Raw genomic sequence first — 19,747 nt, forward strand, 5'->3', positions numbered from 1 at the left:
ACCCAGGACCAACAGTGCCACACTGTTCACATCAGGGGTGGACAGTGCTAGCTGACCCACCCGCCAATCAGAACAGAGACTGATCAGCCCCAGTGCGGCAGCTCCCCAGCTCCCGGCACGAGCTCTGAGGGCTTGCCTTGGTGTGCTTGGGCTCTGCCTTCTCTCAGTTACTAGGCCAAGCAACTGGGGAGGAGAGGGCCTGGGCCAGTCAGCTGGCTCTGAGCACCAAGGCCAAGGGGGATCCAGGGAGCTGAAGTCCTCCTCAGCTCGAGGTTGGGATGAGGAAGGAATGGGCATTTCAGTGATATAGAAGTTAGCTGAGCGAGAAGGAAAAGTGCATTTAAGGTAGCTTAAAACAGATTAAGACCAAATTGCCACAGAGAGGAAGGCAGAGCGAGCGAGCCCTTCCCCTGCCAGCACCGACTGTGTTTCCCAGAGTCTGCGGGCTCACACTCATGCTCTCTGGTGCAGTCTACTCTGAGGAGCCAGGAACACGGGGCCTCCTGGTTCTGGCAGGTACACATTTTCTTGGCAAAGCTCTTTTTGCCAAGTTAAGTTTTATTTGGTGGCTGTTCTGAACCGTTGTCACCGGAACTCATAGATGGGTGCGCTGTGCTCAGGGACATGAGTCAGATTGAGGGACTGGTACCTGCAGGGGGAGACACAAATGGGCAGCAGTTATCTAATGCACGATATAAAGCAAGCTTCTGAGGGGGCTGGGAGAGGCTCTCGTGGAGCTTCAGGACCGTCACATACTTGAAATTCAAAGTTGCCTTGTGTTTCTTAAGTGGAACCCTGTCTAAATCTCCTCCAAATGTTCTGCTTAGTCCCCCTGAGCTAAGAGTCTGATGAGCTGCTTTGCACTCTGTTCCCATCGGAGGTCGTGACAGTGCTTTATACAGCACCCTGGTCTTGGTCCATCCTCACCTTGTCCTTTGTCCTACTTTCCTCCTCCCCCAGGTATCTCAGCACTTCCGACATGTGAAATACCAGGCTGTGGGAGCCCAGGCCTTCACAAACACACTAGCACCTCCCAAGTCTCTAGGTACCCAACAGCATAAAAAACCCACTTCACTTTACCGATCACTTTCATCTCTTACTTCCCCAGATCTTTACTGTGTCCCTGAAATGTTGAGAGGGGTGTGGTGTCTGTCTGAGTGTTAGTTTTGCCCTTCTTTCGACACATAAAAGAAGGGGGAGCAGAGAAAAGATGAGCACAGGTAATGATTGATTTCTTAAAAAAAAAAAAAAAATCACAAAGGGTTATGCGTGAGCCATCTAGGACATGCAAACAGAAGCTACAGGAGCGAGCACTTCCCCTGGGATGGCTGGGCTCCCTGAGTCCGCTCGCCAGAGCTGCATGCGGAGAAAGGGAAAGCTCCTCATCGCCGGCACAGGTGCCACAGGGCAGAGCCATCGTGGGAAACGGCCGGCAGTGTTTCAAAGGGTTAAGCACAGTTACCATTTGACCTCACAACGGTCACAGCAGCACCCTTCCTAACCGCTCAAAGGTGGAAAGAACTGACGAATGCTGCGGTGCAGCCACACAACAGGGTAGAAGAGGTGCAACAAGAACGGAGGGACCGACACACGGAGACTGGGAGAGGCCTGAAGACATTAGTTGGAAAAAGCCACCAAACTAGAAAGCAAACCCACGCTGCCGAGTCGATTCCGACTGGGGGCCCTACAGGGTGGAAGAGCGCTGCTCCTGAGGCTGTCAATCTTATGGACGGGGATTGTCTCACCTTTCTCCCTACGAGTGGCTGGTGGGTTTGAATAACTGACCTTCTGGTTAGCAGCCTAATGCTTAACCCACTGTACCACGAGGGATTCCAGGCAACCACATTACATGGCTCCATTTACATGAACTATGCAGAAGAAGCCTATCAGTAAGAAACAAAAAGTCTATCGGTGGTTACCTAGGCTAGGACTCTGGGGAAGGAGGCTGGTGGAAGCGGGCAGTGACTGCTAATGTTAAAAAGCAATGGTAGTGATGGTTGTACAAATCCACGGGTATACTAAAAGACAGCGAAAAGTACAGTTCAAGTAAATGATGTTATTAAAAAACACACAATTATGAAAATTAAAATAAAAAACATTTTGAAAACAGAACAATGGTCAAAACTCTAATAACAGTGCCCATTTACTTGCAGGTAAAATGATTTTGCTGTCATCAAACAGGGCAGGATCACCAAACTGTGAGGGATTTGAAAGGGCTACTTTCAGAGGGAGAGAATCAGGCACTGTAGGACCTGGTTCACACTTGCTGGAGCAACAGCAACAAGGAAACAGGAGAGTCCCAGGAGAGGGACCAGAGCGACCACTTTCAGCCCTTCACCTTGGCTAAGGCAGGGCAGGGCCAGCAGCTCCCAAGGTTCCCATGTCATCAGACGGGATCAACTGCAGGTGGGTACAACGTTTGAGGTCCAAGACCACAAAAGTGAAAAAGACCGTGAATTGCAAAGTCCACACTGTCCATAATCTGGCCGTACATTTCAGTCACGGAAACACTGTTGCCACCCCACCAACTGCTCTGACTGGGGTCACAGTAGAGGGCTCTGGATAGATTAGGAGAAAAGAACACAATGAAAGCAAATGTTTTGAGAATGACGATGGCAACAAATGTACACATGTGCTTGACACAATGGATGGATGGATGGATTGTGATAAGAGTTGTACAAGCTCCCAATAAAATGATAAAAAACAACAACTCCCGCAGAAGACCAGACGTATTGGCTTGGTTCACTTGATTCAGCATGGTGAAACCATGAGTCTGTGCTCCTCAGACACGCCTCTAATGACACTCTTTCTGGGGACCACCTTGCAGTCACGTAAGGGAGGCAGGGCCGATGGAGTCAATACCACGACCTGGGCGGAATGTGCTTTCCAGAACAATCACTTGTGAGACCAAAAGCAAAGTTCAGGAGGCAGAAAAGGTCAGGAAAGATGGGTGAACAGAGATGGGTAACTCAAGGTAGAAAAAAGGAGAATGTGAACACCTTGGGGTAATTGCAGGCAATGTCATCTATGTATCTACAACCGGCAGAATTGAAAACATATTTGCTTTGTGAACTTTCACCTAAACAATGCAATATTTAAATAGATAAATAAGACCAAAGCACTGCCAAATAAATAGTGCAGCTTAGAAGTGTTTAACGAGTCAGGAATTCCTAAGTGGTGCAAAGGGTCAGGTCCTCAACTACAAATGGAAAGGTGGCTGCTTGACTCAAACCAAGAGGCCACTTGGAAGAAAGGTCCGGCAATCTGTTTCTGAAGCTTCGTGACCATGAAAGCCCCATGGAGGGTGCAGTTCTACCTGCACACACGAGTCACCGTGGTTGGAAATGACTCTGGCAACCGTTCCCTCTCCACAATTTAATTTTCTCCTCATTTCTCTGCTCTGTGGGCTTTCAAGCATTTGAACAGAGAGCATTAGACTTGGCCTCGGCATCTAACTAAAGCGTGAATCTGTGCAGAGGAGATTTTGCTCTGGGTTTGGTCGGCTGGGGGAGACCTCTGGGGACTCTCACCATTCGGAACTCCTATGGTAGTAGTAGCCCTCAATGGAGGCCGCAGACTTCTGGAAGCAGATGTAGTAGAACCCGGCGAAGGAAGCACCGCTGATGTCTTTGATCGTGTGGTCTGGGACCAGGAACTGCTCCTGCACACAGATGGAGAGCGTGATGAGTGACAGAGTTTTCCCACCACCTCAGTCACCTCCTGGCAGAAAGACACCATCCCGTGGTCCAAGAGACTCACGGGGGACAGCAGCCTGTGAGTGTGCACTGATCCTGAGGGAGCTTCTAGAGTATTCTCCACACCAAAGCTGCATGCTGTGTCTAAGTGCACTACGATGGGTAATTAAGGGAAGGTGGTAACCCAGGTCTAATCATCTCATTGTTAAATGAACAACACCTCTCAGAGGCCACAGGCAGAAGGACCCTGGAAAAGCAAGTTTGTGCTCCACCCCAAGAACGGTCACGAAGCTCCCCATCCTTTCTAGAACACCGAGTCACTGTGTTGGTTTATGGATCATTCTGACGGTAGATTAAACACCAGTGGTCCCCGCCCCCTCAATCTCTATTGCATTCACAGGAATAAGAATACTTGATCAGGCACCTTAAGGGAGAGGCAAGTTTGTCTTCTGGGGCTGTCTGCCCAGCTGTGTCCTAGAAATCAAGTCTCCTGGAATGAGCAGGCCAGGCCCCACGGCCCCAGGAGGGCTACTGAAAGCCCACAGGTGAGCCACCTTGAGAAATTCTTTGGAGACAAAAGACCACCATTGCTGTTTTGATTTCAAGGCACTCTCCTTCACCTCCGGGAATTAGAGTTTTAAAAATTAAAGTAAGATGATGTTTGGAGCTCTACAAAAGACTCCCTTGAGCCCAGTAGTACTCCAGAAGACGGAGTGGCCAAATGTCTACAGAAAGGACATGACTCTCAAACTGGTAACATAAAAACTAGAAATGACCACTCTACATTAATTGTCTATTAAAAAAATCACAAGATTTCAAAATAAAACAACTTTCCCCCGCCATAGATTCGAACCTGAACTTTATGGATGCTCACAAATTTTGCTCTTGTAAAGATTACCACCTGGGAAATATAAGGTCTTGATGATTCAGAACTGACTCAGTGGCAGGGGGTGGGGTTGGTTGTGTGCGTACAATTTTGCCATCCACGACTGTTCAGAAGGTAAGTGCCTGGCCACAAAAGCAGGGAGCACAAATGAAGACCGCTCAGCTAAATAAAAGCCAGTCCACTGAGTACAGCCAGATGGAATCCTGAGGGTTGGCCAATGGAAAATCCAAATTGCATTCCTGACCCATTATCCCCTGACTGGATGCAGCTGGCAGAGCTAAAGCTGCAATGGAGTCCAGGAGGGCAGATATGGTGGGGCAGCGCACTTGTGTAAAGGGCACTGTCTCCCACTGCTGTGAATTCTGTGCCATGAGTGATGATGATGTTCAAAGGCAGGCCCGTTCTCCCCCTAATCCACAACACACAAAACCTGCAGGCTAAAAGGCATACCTGGGTGGGACAGAAGGACCAGTCATGTCCAAGGGCAAGAATAATCTGCTGGTCACTCAATAGGTTATCCAGGCAGAAACTGCTTTGGAAGTCAGCGAGACAGTGGCGTTCTCTGAAGTTCTGTTTGCTTTATACAAGTGTGTAAAGACACTGCTACTAAGGAACCAGCACTGGACCAGGGAGCTATGTTGGGAAGCGCCTTCTACAGGGTGGCAAAAGGATAAATCATTAAGTTAGGCCTTACCTTCCACCTCATGAAGACATAATCTCCATTCTTCAGCTCTTCATAATCAAAGTCATCAGAATTAAATGATTTTGCATACTGATAAAAAGCAAGAAACTTGCCCTGAAAGCAAAAGGAGTATAAATAATGGGTCAATAGAGGAAAAGGCTGGCTCTCGGCCTGCTCTGGGGTGGCCAAGGGGTATTCATGTTTCAATGCAGACAGCAATGGATGGGCCCAAGCTTCAGACCAAGGCCCTGCAGACAAGCTGACAGGAGACAGAGCCTTCTATTTATCCACCTACCCCCTCATCTTCCCAAGACACTCTGCTGGGGAGAAGGGCAAAGGACGGAGAGAGATGCCAGGGATCTTCTCTCAGAACATCTCACCCCAAACAAATAAAAGGCAAGCATGATTAAAGTCAGTGGTTCAAACCAACCAGCTGCTGTTCCACAAGAGAAAGATGAGACCGTCGTCTGTCCAATTCTGTACAGATAAGCCTTAGAAACCGTCACTAGGGTTTTGACTAAATGACAGTGGGTTTGACCTTGGTTTAAGTCATACATAATCTAATTCTATAGTTCCCTAAACCCAAACCAAATTCACTGCCATTGAGTTGACTCCGAGCCATACCAATCCTCTACGACAAGGTAGAGCTGCCCCTGTGGGTTTCTGAGGCTGCAACTCTTTATGGGACTAGAAAGCGTCGTCTTTCTCCCGCAGAGTGACTGGTGGTTTTGAACTGCCGACCATATGCAGATCTCAGCCCAATGCCCAACCAACTACCCCACCAGGGCACCTTAAATGAAGCGGATTAGACATTGTAAACCCTGGACAAACAAGCCCCGTCGGAAGCCCTAGGAGTCCCCATGGGAATCCGGGACCTAAGAAGTGAAATGGGAAGTGAGGGAAATGCCAGGCGTCTGCACAGGAAGCAAGCACTGCTGGAAGAGAAAGAGACTTTGCAGGCTCACTTTCCGGTCATGGTCACACGGAGCCCTTCTCTGCCAGGAGGACCTTGTCAGTTTTTCTTTCACCCAAAATATTCAATCCAGTCTAACAGTGGCTGAGGTCTCAAATGGGCTCAAGGTTTTTAACGGAAGGAAGTCAAAGGGAAAGAGTTGCGTTCCCAGCCCTAACTTTGTGGCCAACCTTAAGCAAAATTGAGTTTTTCATTGGATTTCAAAGACTGATTTCTACAGGACCAAACTGAAATGGAAAATAAAGGTGAATGGAAGACAGACTGGTTTACTACAAGAAAGTTTCCTACACTGGGAGCTATTGAGGAGAGGGAATGACCTTGGCAAGGTACATAGGAGGGGCTGGCATCAGGTGGGCCAGGTGGCATCAAGGTGTCCGACCAGTCTGGTTCTGACCACTGGGCACCATCACATCTAACTAGTGTTCCCAGACACCCACGGGCATTCTCTTGTCTCAGAGACACAAACACCGATCTGATCTTTACTGTCTATTTGCTGCAACAGTTAAAAGATAAAGCTTTCATTGCAAAATTAAAAAAGCTCACATTTAAATTTGAAACAGCATTTAATAGATTTTCCTTTCTTAAGTAAAAAAAAAAATCACAATTAAGCAAAGCAGTTCCCCTCTACTGAAGCGAACTCAGCCACAGGTCTGAGGTAGGTGGTCTCTCCACAGAGCATGCTGTATCACCATCAGGTGAGCTTAGACACAGGTGTGAGTAGCAATGGGAAGAATGAAACCTTCGTTACTGTCACACCATTTTGATGATAATGTAGCCTATAGTAAGCAAATTGGAACTCCTGCTGTCTAAAAAAGGAAAAAAAATCACCATCATCATGGTCAACTACGCAAAAGGCTCTTTATCATTGGTTTAAAAGTAGATTTTGACATGGAAACACAGGGAATCCAGGACAGATAAACCTCTCAGAACCAGCATTGAGAGTAGCCATACCAGGAAGGGAAGGAGAAGGTGGGGGGAAAGTGGGAACCAATCACAATGATCTACATATAACCCCTTTCTTGGAGGACGGACAACAGAAAAGTGGGTGAAGGGAGACATCAGTCACTTAAGACATGAAAAAATAGTAACAATTTATAAATTAACAAGGATTTGTGAGGGAAGGAGGGTGGGGGAGGGAGGGAAAAAATGAGGAGCTGACACCAAAGGCTCAAGTAGAAAGCAAATGTTTTGAAAATAATGATGGCAACAAATGTACAAATGTGCTTGACACAATGGATGTATGTATGTATGGCTTATGATAAGAGCTATATGAGCCCCCAATAAAATGATTTAAAAAAATGATTTTGAAGACATAAGACATGTGGCAATTGATGAATAAACTCTGGAATGAAAATTAACTTATCTTGAGTATTTATTACTTCACTGTGTCTATAAGGAGCTATGATTTACAGAACCATCGTGGTTTTGCCCACAGCGATAAGCCCAAGGGAAGGCACATTTCCATGAACTGTATAATTTCATTCCAACTCTACTACAGTCAGAGGCAATTACTTAGGTTTTCCCCAAGTAGGTCATTAGAAAGGAAGCGGAGGCAAAGATGGACAAACAGGTAATGAGGTCAGGAGAATACTGTCAAGCACAAAGTTTTGGGTGCAATTTGGGGGGTTGATATCATCAGAAAACCACTTACCACTTAAAGAAGAACATCTAATTGGTATCTCAGTTCTTTTCACAAGGAAGTAAACTGGGGTTTGTGCAGGTCTAAGGGGTCCTGGAACCCTGGTAGCATAATGGTCAGGTGTTGGGCTGCTAATCACAAGGTCTACAGTGGAAACCACCAGTTGCTCGGGGGAGAAAGACAAGCTTTCTAGTCCGATATTTAGAGCCTCAGAAACCTCCAGGGGCCGTTCTACCGAGTTTTATAGAGTTGCTGTGAGTCAGCATCGACGGAAAGCAGTGAGGAGTATGAATATGGGATGTCCCCTAGCCACATCAGGCCGAGGATTTACTCACCCAGTGTTTCCGATCAACATCTTCATCTGCATCCCACTTTCTTGTTAAGAAAGGGTGTTTTTTGCTGATTATTTCTCCTTCAAAGAAGGTTGTAAGAGTTGGATACTCCTGTGGTAAAAGGACAAACATCAAAACAAGATGTTTTAAAAAGAGCCACAGCATCTTAAACTCAGATAAAAACATCACACTGTTAACCAAGTCCAAGTCAGAGCTAGACTATGTTATTTACCAGTAGGGTGTGGGAATGGATATTGGAAGGTCTTCTGGGGTTTGGAGGCTTTGTCTGAGCACAGAATCTTTCTTTGACTTCCCTTGTCATGCTCTGGTCTCTCAGAAGTGCACCTTGTCTACTTGTACCCAAAGTGAACTCTGCAGATTCTAATGTACAAAGTAGATGGCCACTGAGTGGGTTTGACTTTCCAAGGTAAAGATCATAGAGAAACTCAGAGTCACAATGTGGACAGGTATGTCTTCAGCAAACCACGGTCGGCCCGCTGGTTCTCTGAAACTGCTTCAGTAGTTTGTCCCTGTCACACCAATCATCCAAATTTCCAGTGGGGGTAGAATTTGGGGTAGACGGTTTTGATTCTAAATTCAATATATATTTATATTTTGTTCTATATCACATTAACTAAGAACAATTTATCCTAGAGGAAAGATACATAAATCATAACTGCAGTGTAAAATCACAACCATAAAAAAATACACCATTGAAAAATAACAAGAATGGAAGGAAATATTTGGGAATACAAACATATCTGATAAGGGTTTAGTATCTAGAATGTGCAAACAATTCCTGCAACTTACCAACCAAAAGACAAACAATCCAATGAAAAAATGGGCCTCAGAACTTGAGCAGACATTATTCCAAGGAAGATTCCCAACATGCTCAACTTGATTAGTTATTAGGAGTATGCACAACCCATCCACTACACAACACCCATTCTCAAAACAACAACAACATCACCAGTGCTGGTGAGGATGTGGAGAAGTCAGAACACTTATACATTGCTGGTGGGAATATGCAAAAGTGGAGTCAGTCCCTGTGGAAAACAGTTTGCCAGTTGCTGAGGGATTTAAACACATAACCTGACATTACGCTCCTACTCAAGAGACTTAAATGCAGGGGCTCAAAGAGATTCATGTACACCTAAGCCCAATGCAACATTAGTGACAGTAGTCAAAAGGTGGAAATGAGTCAGGTGTCCATCAAAAGATGAACGGATAATCAAAGATGTGGTGTAGATTTATGTACAATGGAGTAAGACTGTCACACAAGGAGAAACGAGTGCTGATACAGCCACAACATAGATAGATCTTGAAAACATTATACTAAGTTAAATAAGCCAGATCCAAAAGGACAAATGTTGTAAACTGCCACTTATAGGAAACATCTACATTAGACAAAGGCACAGAAAGAAAAGTTGACTAATGGTTACCAGGGATGGGGTGAGGGTGGGGTTACTGCTGAAGGGGGAGCAAGTGATGAAAAGCCTTTGGAAATGGACAACAATGATGGTTACACAACATGGCTTGTAACATTTAAAAATGGTTAGGATGGTGAATTAGGTTGCTATACATGAGGGTAAGTACAGAGTATTGTTACTAGGATTCCAGCTCATGCCTGCGTGGGTTTATTCCAAACAAAACCTGTTTAAACCTGTTCTCTGTGCTCAGACAAGTTCTCTCAGTAATACACGTGTCTTAGTCTCGGTAGGGTGTGAGATGTGGTGGTGGTAGTAGAGGCCATGAGTGAGTTCTGACTCATAGCAACCCTTTGTATGACAGAATGACACTGCTCGGCCGTGTGCCAACCTCATGATTGTTCTTATGTTTGAGCCCACTGTTGCTTGCTAAGCCCTTGGTGTTTGGGGGAAGCATGGATCTCCTAAGCAGGGATGCCACACTGCAGGTCATGGGTTCTGGGGACTGCTCAGAACCAGAAACCTCTTACCTCTTACACAAATGGGGGATAAAATGACATTCTAGTACAGAGATTTGCATAGTCCCCTAGGACAAACCCAAGAAGCCAACTGAAATAGATATGGATGACAATCTTGGAACTCAGCAAGATTAGAAGGATAAGTCATTTGATTAAAAACGAACGAACGAAAGAAAGAATGAAAGCAGTGATGACAGAGAGCTGGCGAATACGCAGATACTGTCTAGCCTTTTTTCTGAAATCATTGTACTGGGGCTCGTGCAACTCTTACCACAGTCCATACATACATCCATTGTGTCAAGCACACGTGTACATTTGTTACCATCAACATTCTCAAAACATTTTCATTCTACCTGAGCCCTTGGCATCAGCTCCTCATTTTCCCCCTCCCTCCCTCACCCTTGATAATTTATGAATAATTATTATTTTGTTCTGCCTTACACTGTCTGACGTCTCCCTTCACCCACTTTTCTGTTGTCCGTCCCCTAGGGACTGTCTGGTTATTTTGAAACAGAGGGCAACATACGTGGGTGAGGAGAAACCAACTTCATGGACTCCCCACGAAGACATGATGTCAACAAACCTAGAGCGAAGCAACACAAGCAAACCCTGAGCTAAAGAAAGCTCAGCAGGACAGAACCCCGGGGACACAGGCCAACACAGGGGAGGGGCCAGCAAACAGGGACGCAACCGCTCATCGGTAGTGGTTGCTTGTCCCCTTGTAGAGGGGAAGACCTGAGGGGGTAGCTGGAAACGCTGGACAACAGGCGGCCACCCCCACTCCTGCCCGAGACAGAACAGAAACCTGGTAACTGGCTGCATTCGAGCACAAAGACACTAGGCTTATGTCAGTGGGCAGTGACCAGAGAAATGCACTCATTCACAGCTCCCCTCCCTTTCTGGTGACGAGGGATGAGGCCACCTACTTCCACCTCTACAGCCCAACAGCCAATGCTGCCTCACTGCCACCCCTCCCTTCCCTACTCTTTGTGCTGTGACCCTCCAGCGGACTGCAGAATAGATGCTTACCACCTCTGTGGCCAGTGCACACATCTCTGCGGACAGGGCCACACACCCCTGCTTCCGAAGCACGTGCGCTGTGCACTCTAAACTTCTTTTCCTCCTGTTTTAGGGTGCAAAGCCAAATGAACCAAACTCCCTGCCATCGAGTCGACACCGACTCATTGTGACCCTGGGGGTTTCCGAGACAGTAGCTCTTTAAGGGAGTAGAAAGTTTAGGGTGCAAAGGGGACCCCAAATCTCAAACATAATTTAAAGAGAACATTTATTTAGTCTTAAACAGGACAAAGGACAAGACAAGGGCAAAGACACATGATCCAGATGAGGGAAACCATTAGCACGAGGGAGGTCATGCTGGCATCCAAGGGTTTACAGAGAACTGAGACTTCTACAAGACATGGGAGAACAAAGGAACGGCCACAGAAGGAAGACTGGGAGCCGATCAGGGCATCGGTCAGAGGTGGGACGGGACCATCACTGGGTCATGTACATACACCCTGTTAGACAGAAGAGCTATGTTTGCTTAGGAGTGGTGGTAGAGGCAATCCACTTTCCACTGGACTCTACACCTGAAAGCAAGGCTGTGCACATTTCTGGTTGATGCCAGAAGGAATTCAATAGAGACTAATCCACATGGGACTCTGCAAATGGATATTGGGCTTTCACTGTTGTTCTTTGCCTCCTACAAATGGAGTGCTCCGGGTTTAAGCACTAATACACTCCCCACCTGCTTTCCTCATCTTTTGTCTTTCCTGATCCATTGTGTCCCCACTAGTCAGCCATACCCCCACATCTGTCACCAACCGCCCCACACAACAGGCATCTGCCACCATTCAACCCAGTACCACCGGATCAAAGGCATCATGGTGGACAATCTGCTCAGAACAGCAAACAGACCTGTGTCCACACTCCTACCCATTACCCGACCTACCCACCCGGAGTGCAGACATATCAAACAAAAACAAAAAAGCTGGGTGAAACAAACCAACAGATAATCAAAACAAAATAATATCCCACTGTCTCAGATATAACAGATAGTTCAAATTAAAAGTCAAACAAACAAGGCAGGATAGCTCAAGGCAAAAGACCAAAGTAAAGAGCCAGGAGAGTCCCTGAGGAAGAAATGGTAATGGAACTATCTGATAAGAAATTCAAGACTTATATATAGGGCCTGCCAAGATATCAAGAAAACCACAAATAAAATAAGGAAAACAGACATCGACAATATCTTTGTGAAGAATTCAGGAAAACAATGCAAGAGCAAAATGATAAAATAAATAGGCAATTACAATGCTACCCCCAAACAATCTACAGATATATTGCAGCTCTGACCCAGATTCCAATATCATTCTTTCCAGAGATGGAAAAGCCAATCACCAACTTTATATGGAAAGAGAGCCCGATAAGTAAAGCACTTTTTAAAAAGAACAAAGTAAGATGTCTCATACTTTCTGCTGTCAAAACCTACCACACAGGCAAAAACAGCCTGGTTCTGATGATGGTACCGAATTGAGAATCCAAAAGTCAATCCGACCACCTATGAATGTCTGGTATTTGACCGAGAGCCCAGATCCACTGCACAGGGAAGACATAGTCTCTTTAACAGATAGTGCTGGCAAAACTGGATATCCATTTGCAGAAAAATGAAATTAAGATCCACACCTTATTCAAAAACAAACACAAGATGAATCAAAGATCTAAGTATAAAACCTAAAATTTAAAGATCATCAAAGAAAAAATAGGGACAAACAGAGGCTCTAATTTATGTCATAAAGAGTCTGTGAATGCACAAATGTGCTTGACACAATGGATGTATGTATGGATGGTGATAGGAGTTGTACAAGCTCTCAATAAAATGATTTAAGAAAAACAAAAAACAAACAAACAAAGTACGTGAAAACATAGCCCAAAGGGCACAACCAACAGAAGACAAACTAGATGAGTGGAGCCTTACAATAATCAAACACTTAGGTGCATCAAAAGGCTTCTCTCAAAGAGAACCAACAGACCGGTAAAAAAACACTAGCAGCAACAGTGTAAGGGCAAAACAGACCTCCTTAATCTGGTCAGAGCCTTGATACAAGCGAGGGAGGTTTCATTTAAGGCGGCGGTTCTCAACCTGTGGGTTGCAACCCCTTTTGGGGAGGGGTGTGTGTGTCAAACCACCCACTCACAGGGTTGCCCAATTTATAACAGTAGAAAAATTACAGTTATGAAGTAGCAACAAAAACAATTTTATGACTGGGGGGTCACCACAACATGAGCTGTATTAAAGGGTCGTAGCATTAGGAAGGTTGAGAACCACTGATTTAAGGCATGGACTACTAGTATAACGTGGGTATAGCTTCCTTAATTTAAACAAAGTAGGATATGGCCTACTCTTAGTATAAATTGACAGTGTGTGGAAGCTAGATGACTCCTACCACTGGATTCGGATCTTGCACCTGGTTTGTTGACTTCCTGTTACATTGCTTGCCGATTCCAGGAGCCATCAGCGGACTGCTGACCTTCATTCAATTCATTCAGCTTGGCATCGTCAGCTGTAGTCTTCCAGTTTCGTCTTCCTGCTTCCTCTTCGTCAGCCCCTGCAGCCAATCAGAGCAGATTCCCATAAATCTCCAGCATCCCTTCTTTGTACAGATTCTTCTGCTCAGAGATCAGTCTCTTCCACTCTACCTCCATGGAGACCATGGTGACATCCTCAAATCCAACTGGCTCCAGTATTTCAGCTTCTCCTTCTCCTCTTGGGGTCAGTCGGTAGACTTAACAGACAAACCTTGTCGCTTATATCTCTGAGTCAGTCTCCATAGTTTCCAAGTTTTCTGGCCTTTGAAGACAAAAATCTTCTCCCAGGCCTGCTCTTCCTGGGTAGAATGGACTGGGTCGGGTAATGTCCTAGACCCAGTCCAGAAAGTGCCTGAAAATTTTGCCATAGGACCACTTGGAAGATGCCTGGGGTGACTTCTTAACTGCTTAGGAATGAAAAGTCCCTTGTTTTCTAAGCATCCAAGAGTGTATTGAGGTGGTAATCTCGCTAGTCCCTCTTCTCGGAATATCTATACAGTCAACAAGCTGTGATTCTCCAGTAAAACTCCAGTTCAGGCTACCGGAGAAGAAGCACACTGCTAATCTCGAAAATTTGTAGAGAACTTTCAACATGTCAGCGTCAAAAAGGCAATCTGATGAAAATGGTGCAGCCGCCATAGAGAATGGAATGGTGTTTATGTACCGTATGATCCAACAATCCCACTCAGTCTCGTGGGGAAATAGGAGCTGGGACACAAACAGATACATACACACCCATGTTCAATGCAGTATTCTTCACAACAGCACACACACACACAACAGCACAACCTAAACACCCACTGATGGATGAATGCAATGAATGATGTAAGGCCATTCTATCCATTTCTTTGTGATGATGCGTGGGGTGCTGAGGGCTCTAATGTGTGGTCAGTTTCACTATTCTGCTGCACCTAAGAGCCAGCTCAGAAGCAAGAAGAGAGGCGCTGGGACAATCAAGAAAGAATAGTCACCAGTGTAGCGCCTGTGCGATCCCAAGTGACAGAGGCACCAGAGGCACCAGATAGGGAACAAGGTAGCGGCTGTGGGACCATGTGACTGAGAGGCTGACTGTTGGCTGAGACAAGGCACTGCTGTGGACCCAAAAGCATGTTTTTGGATCCTGACTGGTGGTAACCAGTAGCCTCCCTAACAACCGCCCTAATCATGGATATTGTGGGGGTTCTGTGTGACCACTGAAACAGCTTTGAAAGCTACCGAGCAGTGGAGGGCCGTGGGAGGAAGGGTTGGAGTCAGAATAGGGCGAAAGAAGGATGGAGGTGGAGGCATGTCTAACCTCTGCCTGTGGCAACCGGCCTTGGGCCAGGGTGGGTTGGCTGTGCCTTTTCCCTTGTGTGGCACGAGGAGGTCAGATGAGGCCTCCGTGCTGTTTACGGAGGCATTACACATGGTGGGATATTTACCATCTAATGTTAAAATTGCGTCTGTTCCATCCAAGCCCGCACCATGGCTTTGAAGCACAAGCATACACAGAGTGGACAGTAGAGGTTGGGGGACATTCCTGTCACCAGAACACAGCAGCCCTCTGGGCATGCTTTTCTAGTATGCCAACGTTCATGACATGAAAGGTGGAAGTTAAAAGGTACAGATGGTCCTGTCACCCCCCTTGCCCTGGCCCCAGGGTTATTGAGCCTTATTTTTTTTTTTCAGAACGTACGCAAAAGAGAGGGGGAAAATGATAAAGTAGTTTTAATACAATACGATGAAACACCTGTAGTTGAAATCACCCCTTTTCCTAAATGAGTTTTTGCACTGATCTCAGCCTACAAAACATTATAGGCAGTGTATCAGTGACTACAAGGCACCTCAAACTCCAAGAATTAAATAAAATAACTATCTAACGAGTAAGATTTAAGATGTACAAAAGTCAGCAAAAATATAAAATATTTCTCGGGGCGGAAAACAGGAAATTCAAGCTTTGACTACAACTAAATCAGTGGTATTTACAGAGCTAAAGAAAAAGTGTGTCAGCAGAAGGAAGGATATCAGAAAAAAATAAAATGAGTCAGCGCTGGGGAAACTGGTCACCAGCACCAGCTCCCGGGCGCAGGCGCGCTACTCCCTGCTCCTGTGCAGTGGGCTGTCATCAGCCACTTTCTGTTCCCCAGCTTCCGGCATAATTTCAGGCTCACCCAGAACCGTCTGTCTGGGGATGATGCCCTGACTTCCCATGCAGACCTGCCTTCTGGGAGATTTAAATTCAATTGGCCAATAAGTTAATGAGAACTTGTAGAATGCTTATATATGTCTTCTTACAAAGTAGTTAAGTGGTGGGTGGCTCAGAACGCATCTACCAGACAGACCCTCATCGAGAGCTTCCAAGTTTCCCAGTGAGGAAGTAAATTCCTCTGCAGGAGAGGCCCATCTCCCGATTGTTGGATGGCTCTTGCAGAATTACAAAGAGCGTTCTACTTACTACCCATTCTCCACAAAGCTGGCATTACATTTCCCAAGAGCACACATACAAACTCTAAAGCTGAGCTTGCTTGGGAAAGTGAGCTAACTATGAGGGAACCTATCTCAAATTTAACAATTAGTTTTGCCACGTTGTACGGTGTATGAGTTGGGCTGCTAACTACAAGGTCAGCAGTTCGAAACCTCCAGTCACCCCGAGCAAGAAAGACTGGGCTTTCTACTCACACGAAGAGTTACAGTCTCAGACACCCACAGTGCTGCCATCAACTTGATGGCTTTTGGTTTGGTATAAATGAGAAAGAACTACTGGGACTGAAGTCCAAACCATCGAGATAGTTTGCTTTAATTAAAATAAATGTTATAAGGATATTTTCTTAATTATAATTGGGAAGCAAAAATAGAAAATACAGATACAAACTTTCATAAAAAAATGGTTATATTTTTCTTCACGTCACTAATTATCCAGCTGTTGCCATGGAGTAAATTCTGACTCCTGCGTGCTGAGGCACAAAGGTGCTCTGAGGGTTTCCAGGGGCAGAGCTTATCAAGTTTCTTCCGAGGCACCTCTCAGTGACCCGGGACCTCACACTTGCTAGTTAGTAGTCTCGGATGCATTCACCATGTACCCTGCCCAGGGGCTGGCTCTTCCTCCTCCCTACCACTACCACCCATTTGATTCCAACTCACAGTGACCTTCTAAAGGATTTCTGAGGCTGTGAATCCTTATGGGAGCAGATAACCTCATCTTTCTCTCACAGCGAGGCTGCTGGTTTTGAACTTCTGACCTTTCAGTTAGCAGTCCGACCATTACCCAACAGGAGCACCAGGGCTCCTTTCTACCTCCCTACCAAACCAAACAAACCCCACACCATCTATTCCAACTCCTAAGAGCCTACAAAGGGTGTCTGAGGCTGTACATTTTTATGAGCGTAGGGAGCCTAGCAGTCTAACGCTTACCCAACAGCAACATAGGACTAGTTTACTCAACAGTCAGATCAGGTATTTTCAATTCTCATTTCACAGATACAGAAATTAAGAGTCACCGAGCCAGGGAGTGGCAGGGCCAGAATTCCACCCAGGCCCCTTTCCAGAGCTCTATCCAGCCCTTCCAAATCCTGCAGGGTAATCAACACAGTGTGACTGAGTCAAGCCCACACACTCCTGCAGAGTCAGGCTGCCACTCAGCCACGTGCTTTCTTTTCCTGTGTATGCACTACACAGAGGCAGGGTAGGGGTGGGGGGTGAGGTCCTCCTTGCTTCCTAAATTCATATGATTCATAAGCTTAAAATAAAACACTTTACATTTATATAAGAAGCTACTTCTGGTAGAAGATGGATGATCATTCTTCAGTTTCAATTAATTAGGGGCTTAAAGAACTTAAAAAATTAGTTCTTGAACAATTAATGCTTATCTCAAATTGTTGAAATGATAAGACTTGCAGTTAATGTTTATTTCCCCCCTGCCAAAAAGGATTGAAAGCAAAAATCAATAATGTGGTCCTATCTCGCTTATTTATAAATATTTCTTTAAAATATTGTGCATTTGCCAGTAAGACACGCAAAAACATAAAGCTACATATTTGATGGTCACTTTATAATAATAATGCTTAAAAACAGTGCTTTAAATGTCTACATTAAAAAAAAGCTCTCAAATCACTCATCTAATTTTATAACCTGAGAAACTAGAAAAAGAAAACTAAGTCCAAGGCTACCATAAAGAAGGAAAAGACAGGCGAGGGATATATTAAATAGAGAATAGGAAAACAAACAAACAAACAAAAACCAGAATCAACAAATCCTAAAGTTGGTTTTTAAAAAAGATCAGTAAAACGGTCAAGTCTTTAGTTAGACTTGATAGAAAGGCGAAGATGCAAATAACTTCGATCTAAGAAGAAAGTGGAGGGTAAACTATAGAACAAAGAAGGATTATAAGAGAATACAATAAACAACTGTGTACCAACAAATAAAGATAACTAAGATGAAACAGACAAATTCCTAGAAACATGTGGACTACCTAAGCAGACACAAGAACAGACAATTTCAGCAGAACTGAACTCTAAGGAAGAGACTGAATCAGTAATCAAAAACCCAGACAAAGGCAAGCCCAGGACCAGACGGATTCCCTGGTGGATTTTCCAAGAGCATTTAACAACATTTCATTGTGATGTCGTGAAGGGTTACAGAGCAGCTGAGGTTCCATTCAACTACTTCTGCATAAGCTGTCCAGCAACATGGGCTATGGGGTGTGATGGGTGAATGTTTTCATTACTCCTGTCTGGTTGTTTTCCCGGATCTCGTTTGCCCGCTCCAGGCATTCCCGTTATTTTCAGAAGTAATGTGGGCCGCCTGGTCTCATGGAGGTGGTTCTTCTAAGGGAGCACAGTACTTACAGGTGATAGCCATTTTTGAGCCCATCTGTTCTTTAGTATTTAGCGACAAGGAGATCTCAGGGTTTGTTTTTAGTTCAAGATTTGAAATTATCAGTGGTCTCAGGGTAACCTTCCCGTCTCAAGCAGTCGAATAGATGCAGGCTCTTTTTTTTTATTTTTTTTAAGGAATTTAAAGTTCGATTTAGCATTTTTCTCCCGTTCTATCAGAGACTATCTATTGTGGCCCTGATTAGAATGGTTCACAGTGCTGGCTGGTATTTAGGTCTTCTCATCTCTAGAGAGATGAGGTCATGGTTTATGTAGACTATTTATCCTGTAAACTAAAAACACTCAAACTACCTAAATCCACTCAAGAAGAAAAATCTCAACAGAACTGTACCAAAGGAAGAGGCTAAATCCATAATCAAAAACCTCAAAACGAAGACAAGCCCAGGCCTTGAATCTTTTGATTTTCTTCTTTTGCTCATTTGCTGTGGATGAACAGAGACCAGAAGTAGTTATCTTAGATGGCTTTTAAGACCAAACTAGGTGCAGAATATAACTTTATGAACTATATATTACACCAATTGACCAAGATGAACCACTATACTGTGGTTCTAATCCTTCAAAATCATAAACCCAATTCCGGGAGTTGTCAGTTTGTCTAACAAATACCTCTAACAGTGCTACACGTGCTTCATCACACAGTAACACCGACAAAAGCTGGAACCTATGGCAGGTGGGACACTTTCCACTAGGAGCGCAAAAGAAAAGGGGTCAGACTGAACCATCAAAGGTGAACTTCAGAAAGCCGGCAGTCCCACACAGTTGTAGCTCTCACAGGTTTCAAAGGGAGTATGCAGATGCAGTCATACAAATGCCTATACTCATGTCTATATATAGAAGACATGCACATATTCTTAGGTGTACATACATGTGTGTATACTTTATAGGTATGTTAGGTGAGTTAGGTGTGAGCTCATCATTTTTGCATTCAACAACCCAAACAACCGATCAACCTTTCCCACAGCTTGCTCTATTCCTAATCCCTTTCTTAAGACAGTGTGCTCCTCCTGAAGGCCAACAAACAGTCCTTGAACTAACTACAAGCTTTTCTTTCTTGTTGTGTTTTGTTTTTTTGTCATTGTTTTGTTGTATATTGTTGCTTGGTTTTGCTCTGTCTTGCTTTTGTACATGTTATTATCTCC

General features: G+C 44.9%; 1 protein-coding gene across 1 annotated transcript in view; it reads right to left on the bottom strand.

Annotated features, from left to right (window-relative positions):
* Positions 1 to 6: 6 nt before the first annotated feature.
* The window catches only part of GID4 (GID complex subunit 4 homolog), a 24,079-nt gene continuing 4,338 nt past the window's right edge, over positions 7 to 19,747 (bottom strand). The window contains exons 2-5 of the mRNA XM_013007338.2: positions 8,211 to 8,318; positions 5,276 to 5,377; positions 3,531 to 3,661; positions 7 to 649 (exon numbers count right to left, since the gene is read on the bottom strand). Coding sequence (XP_012862792.1) covers positions 586 to 649; positions 3,531 to 3,661; positions 5,276 to 5,377; positions 8,211 to 8,318 — 405 coding nt within the window. The 3' untranslated portion in view covers positions 7 to 585. The remainder of the gene's footprint in view (positions 650 to 3,530; positions 3,662 to 5,275; positions 5,378 to 8,210; positions 8,319 to 19,747) is intronic.

Source organism: Echinops telfairi, unplaced genomic scaffold (genome assembly GCF_000313985.2).
Source record: "Echinops telfairi isolate 266 unplaced genomic scaffold, ASM31398v2 ScPeMD7_2010;HRSCAF=2546, whole genome shotgun sequence".
Classification (NCBI taxonomy): Eukaryota; Metazoa; Chordata; class Mammalia; order Afrosoricida; family Tenrecidae; genus Echinops; species Echinops telfairi.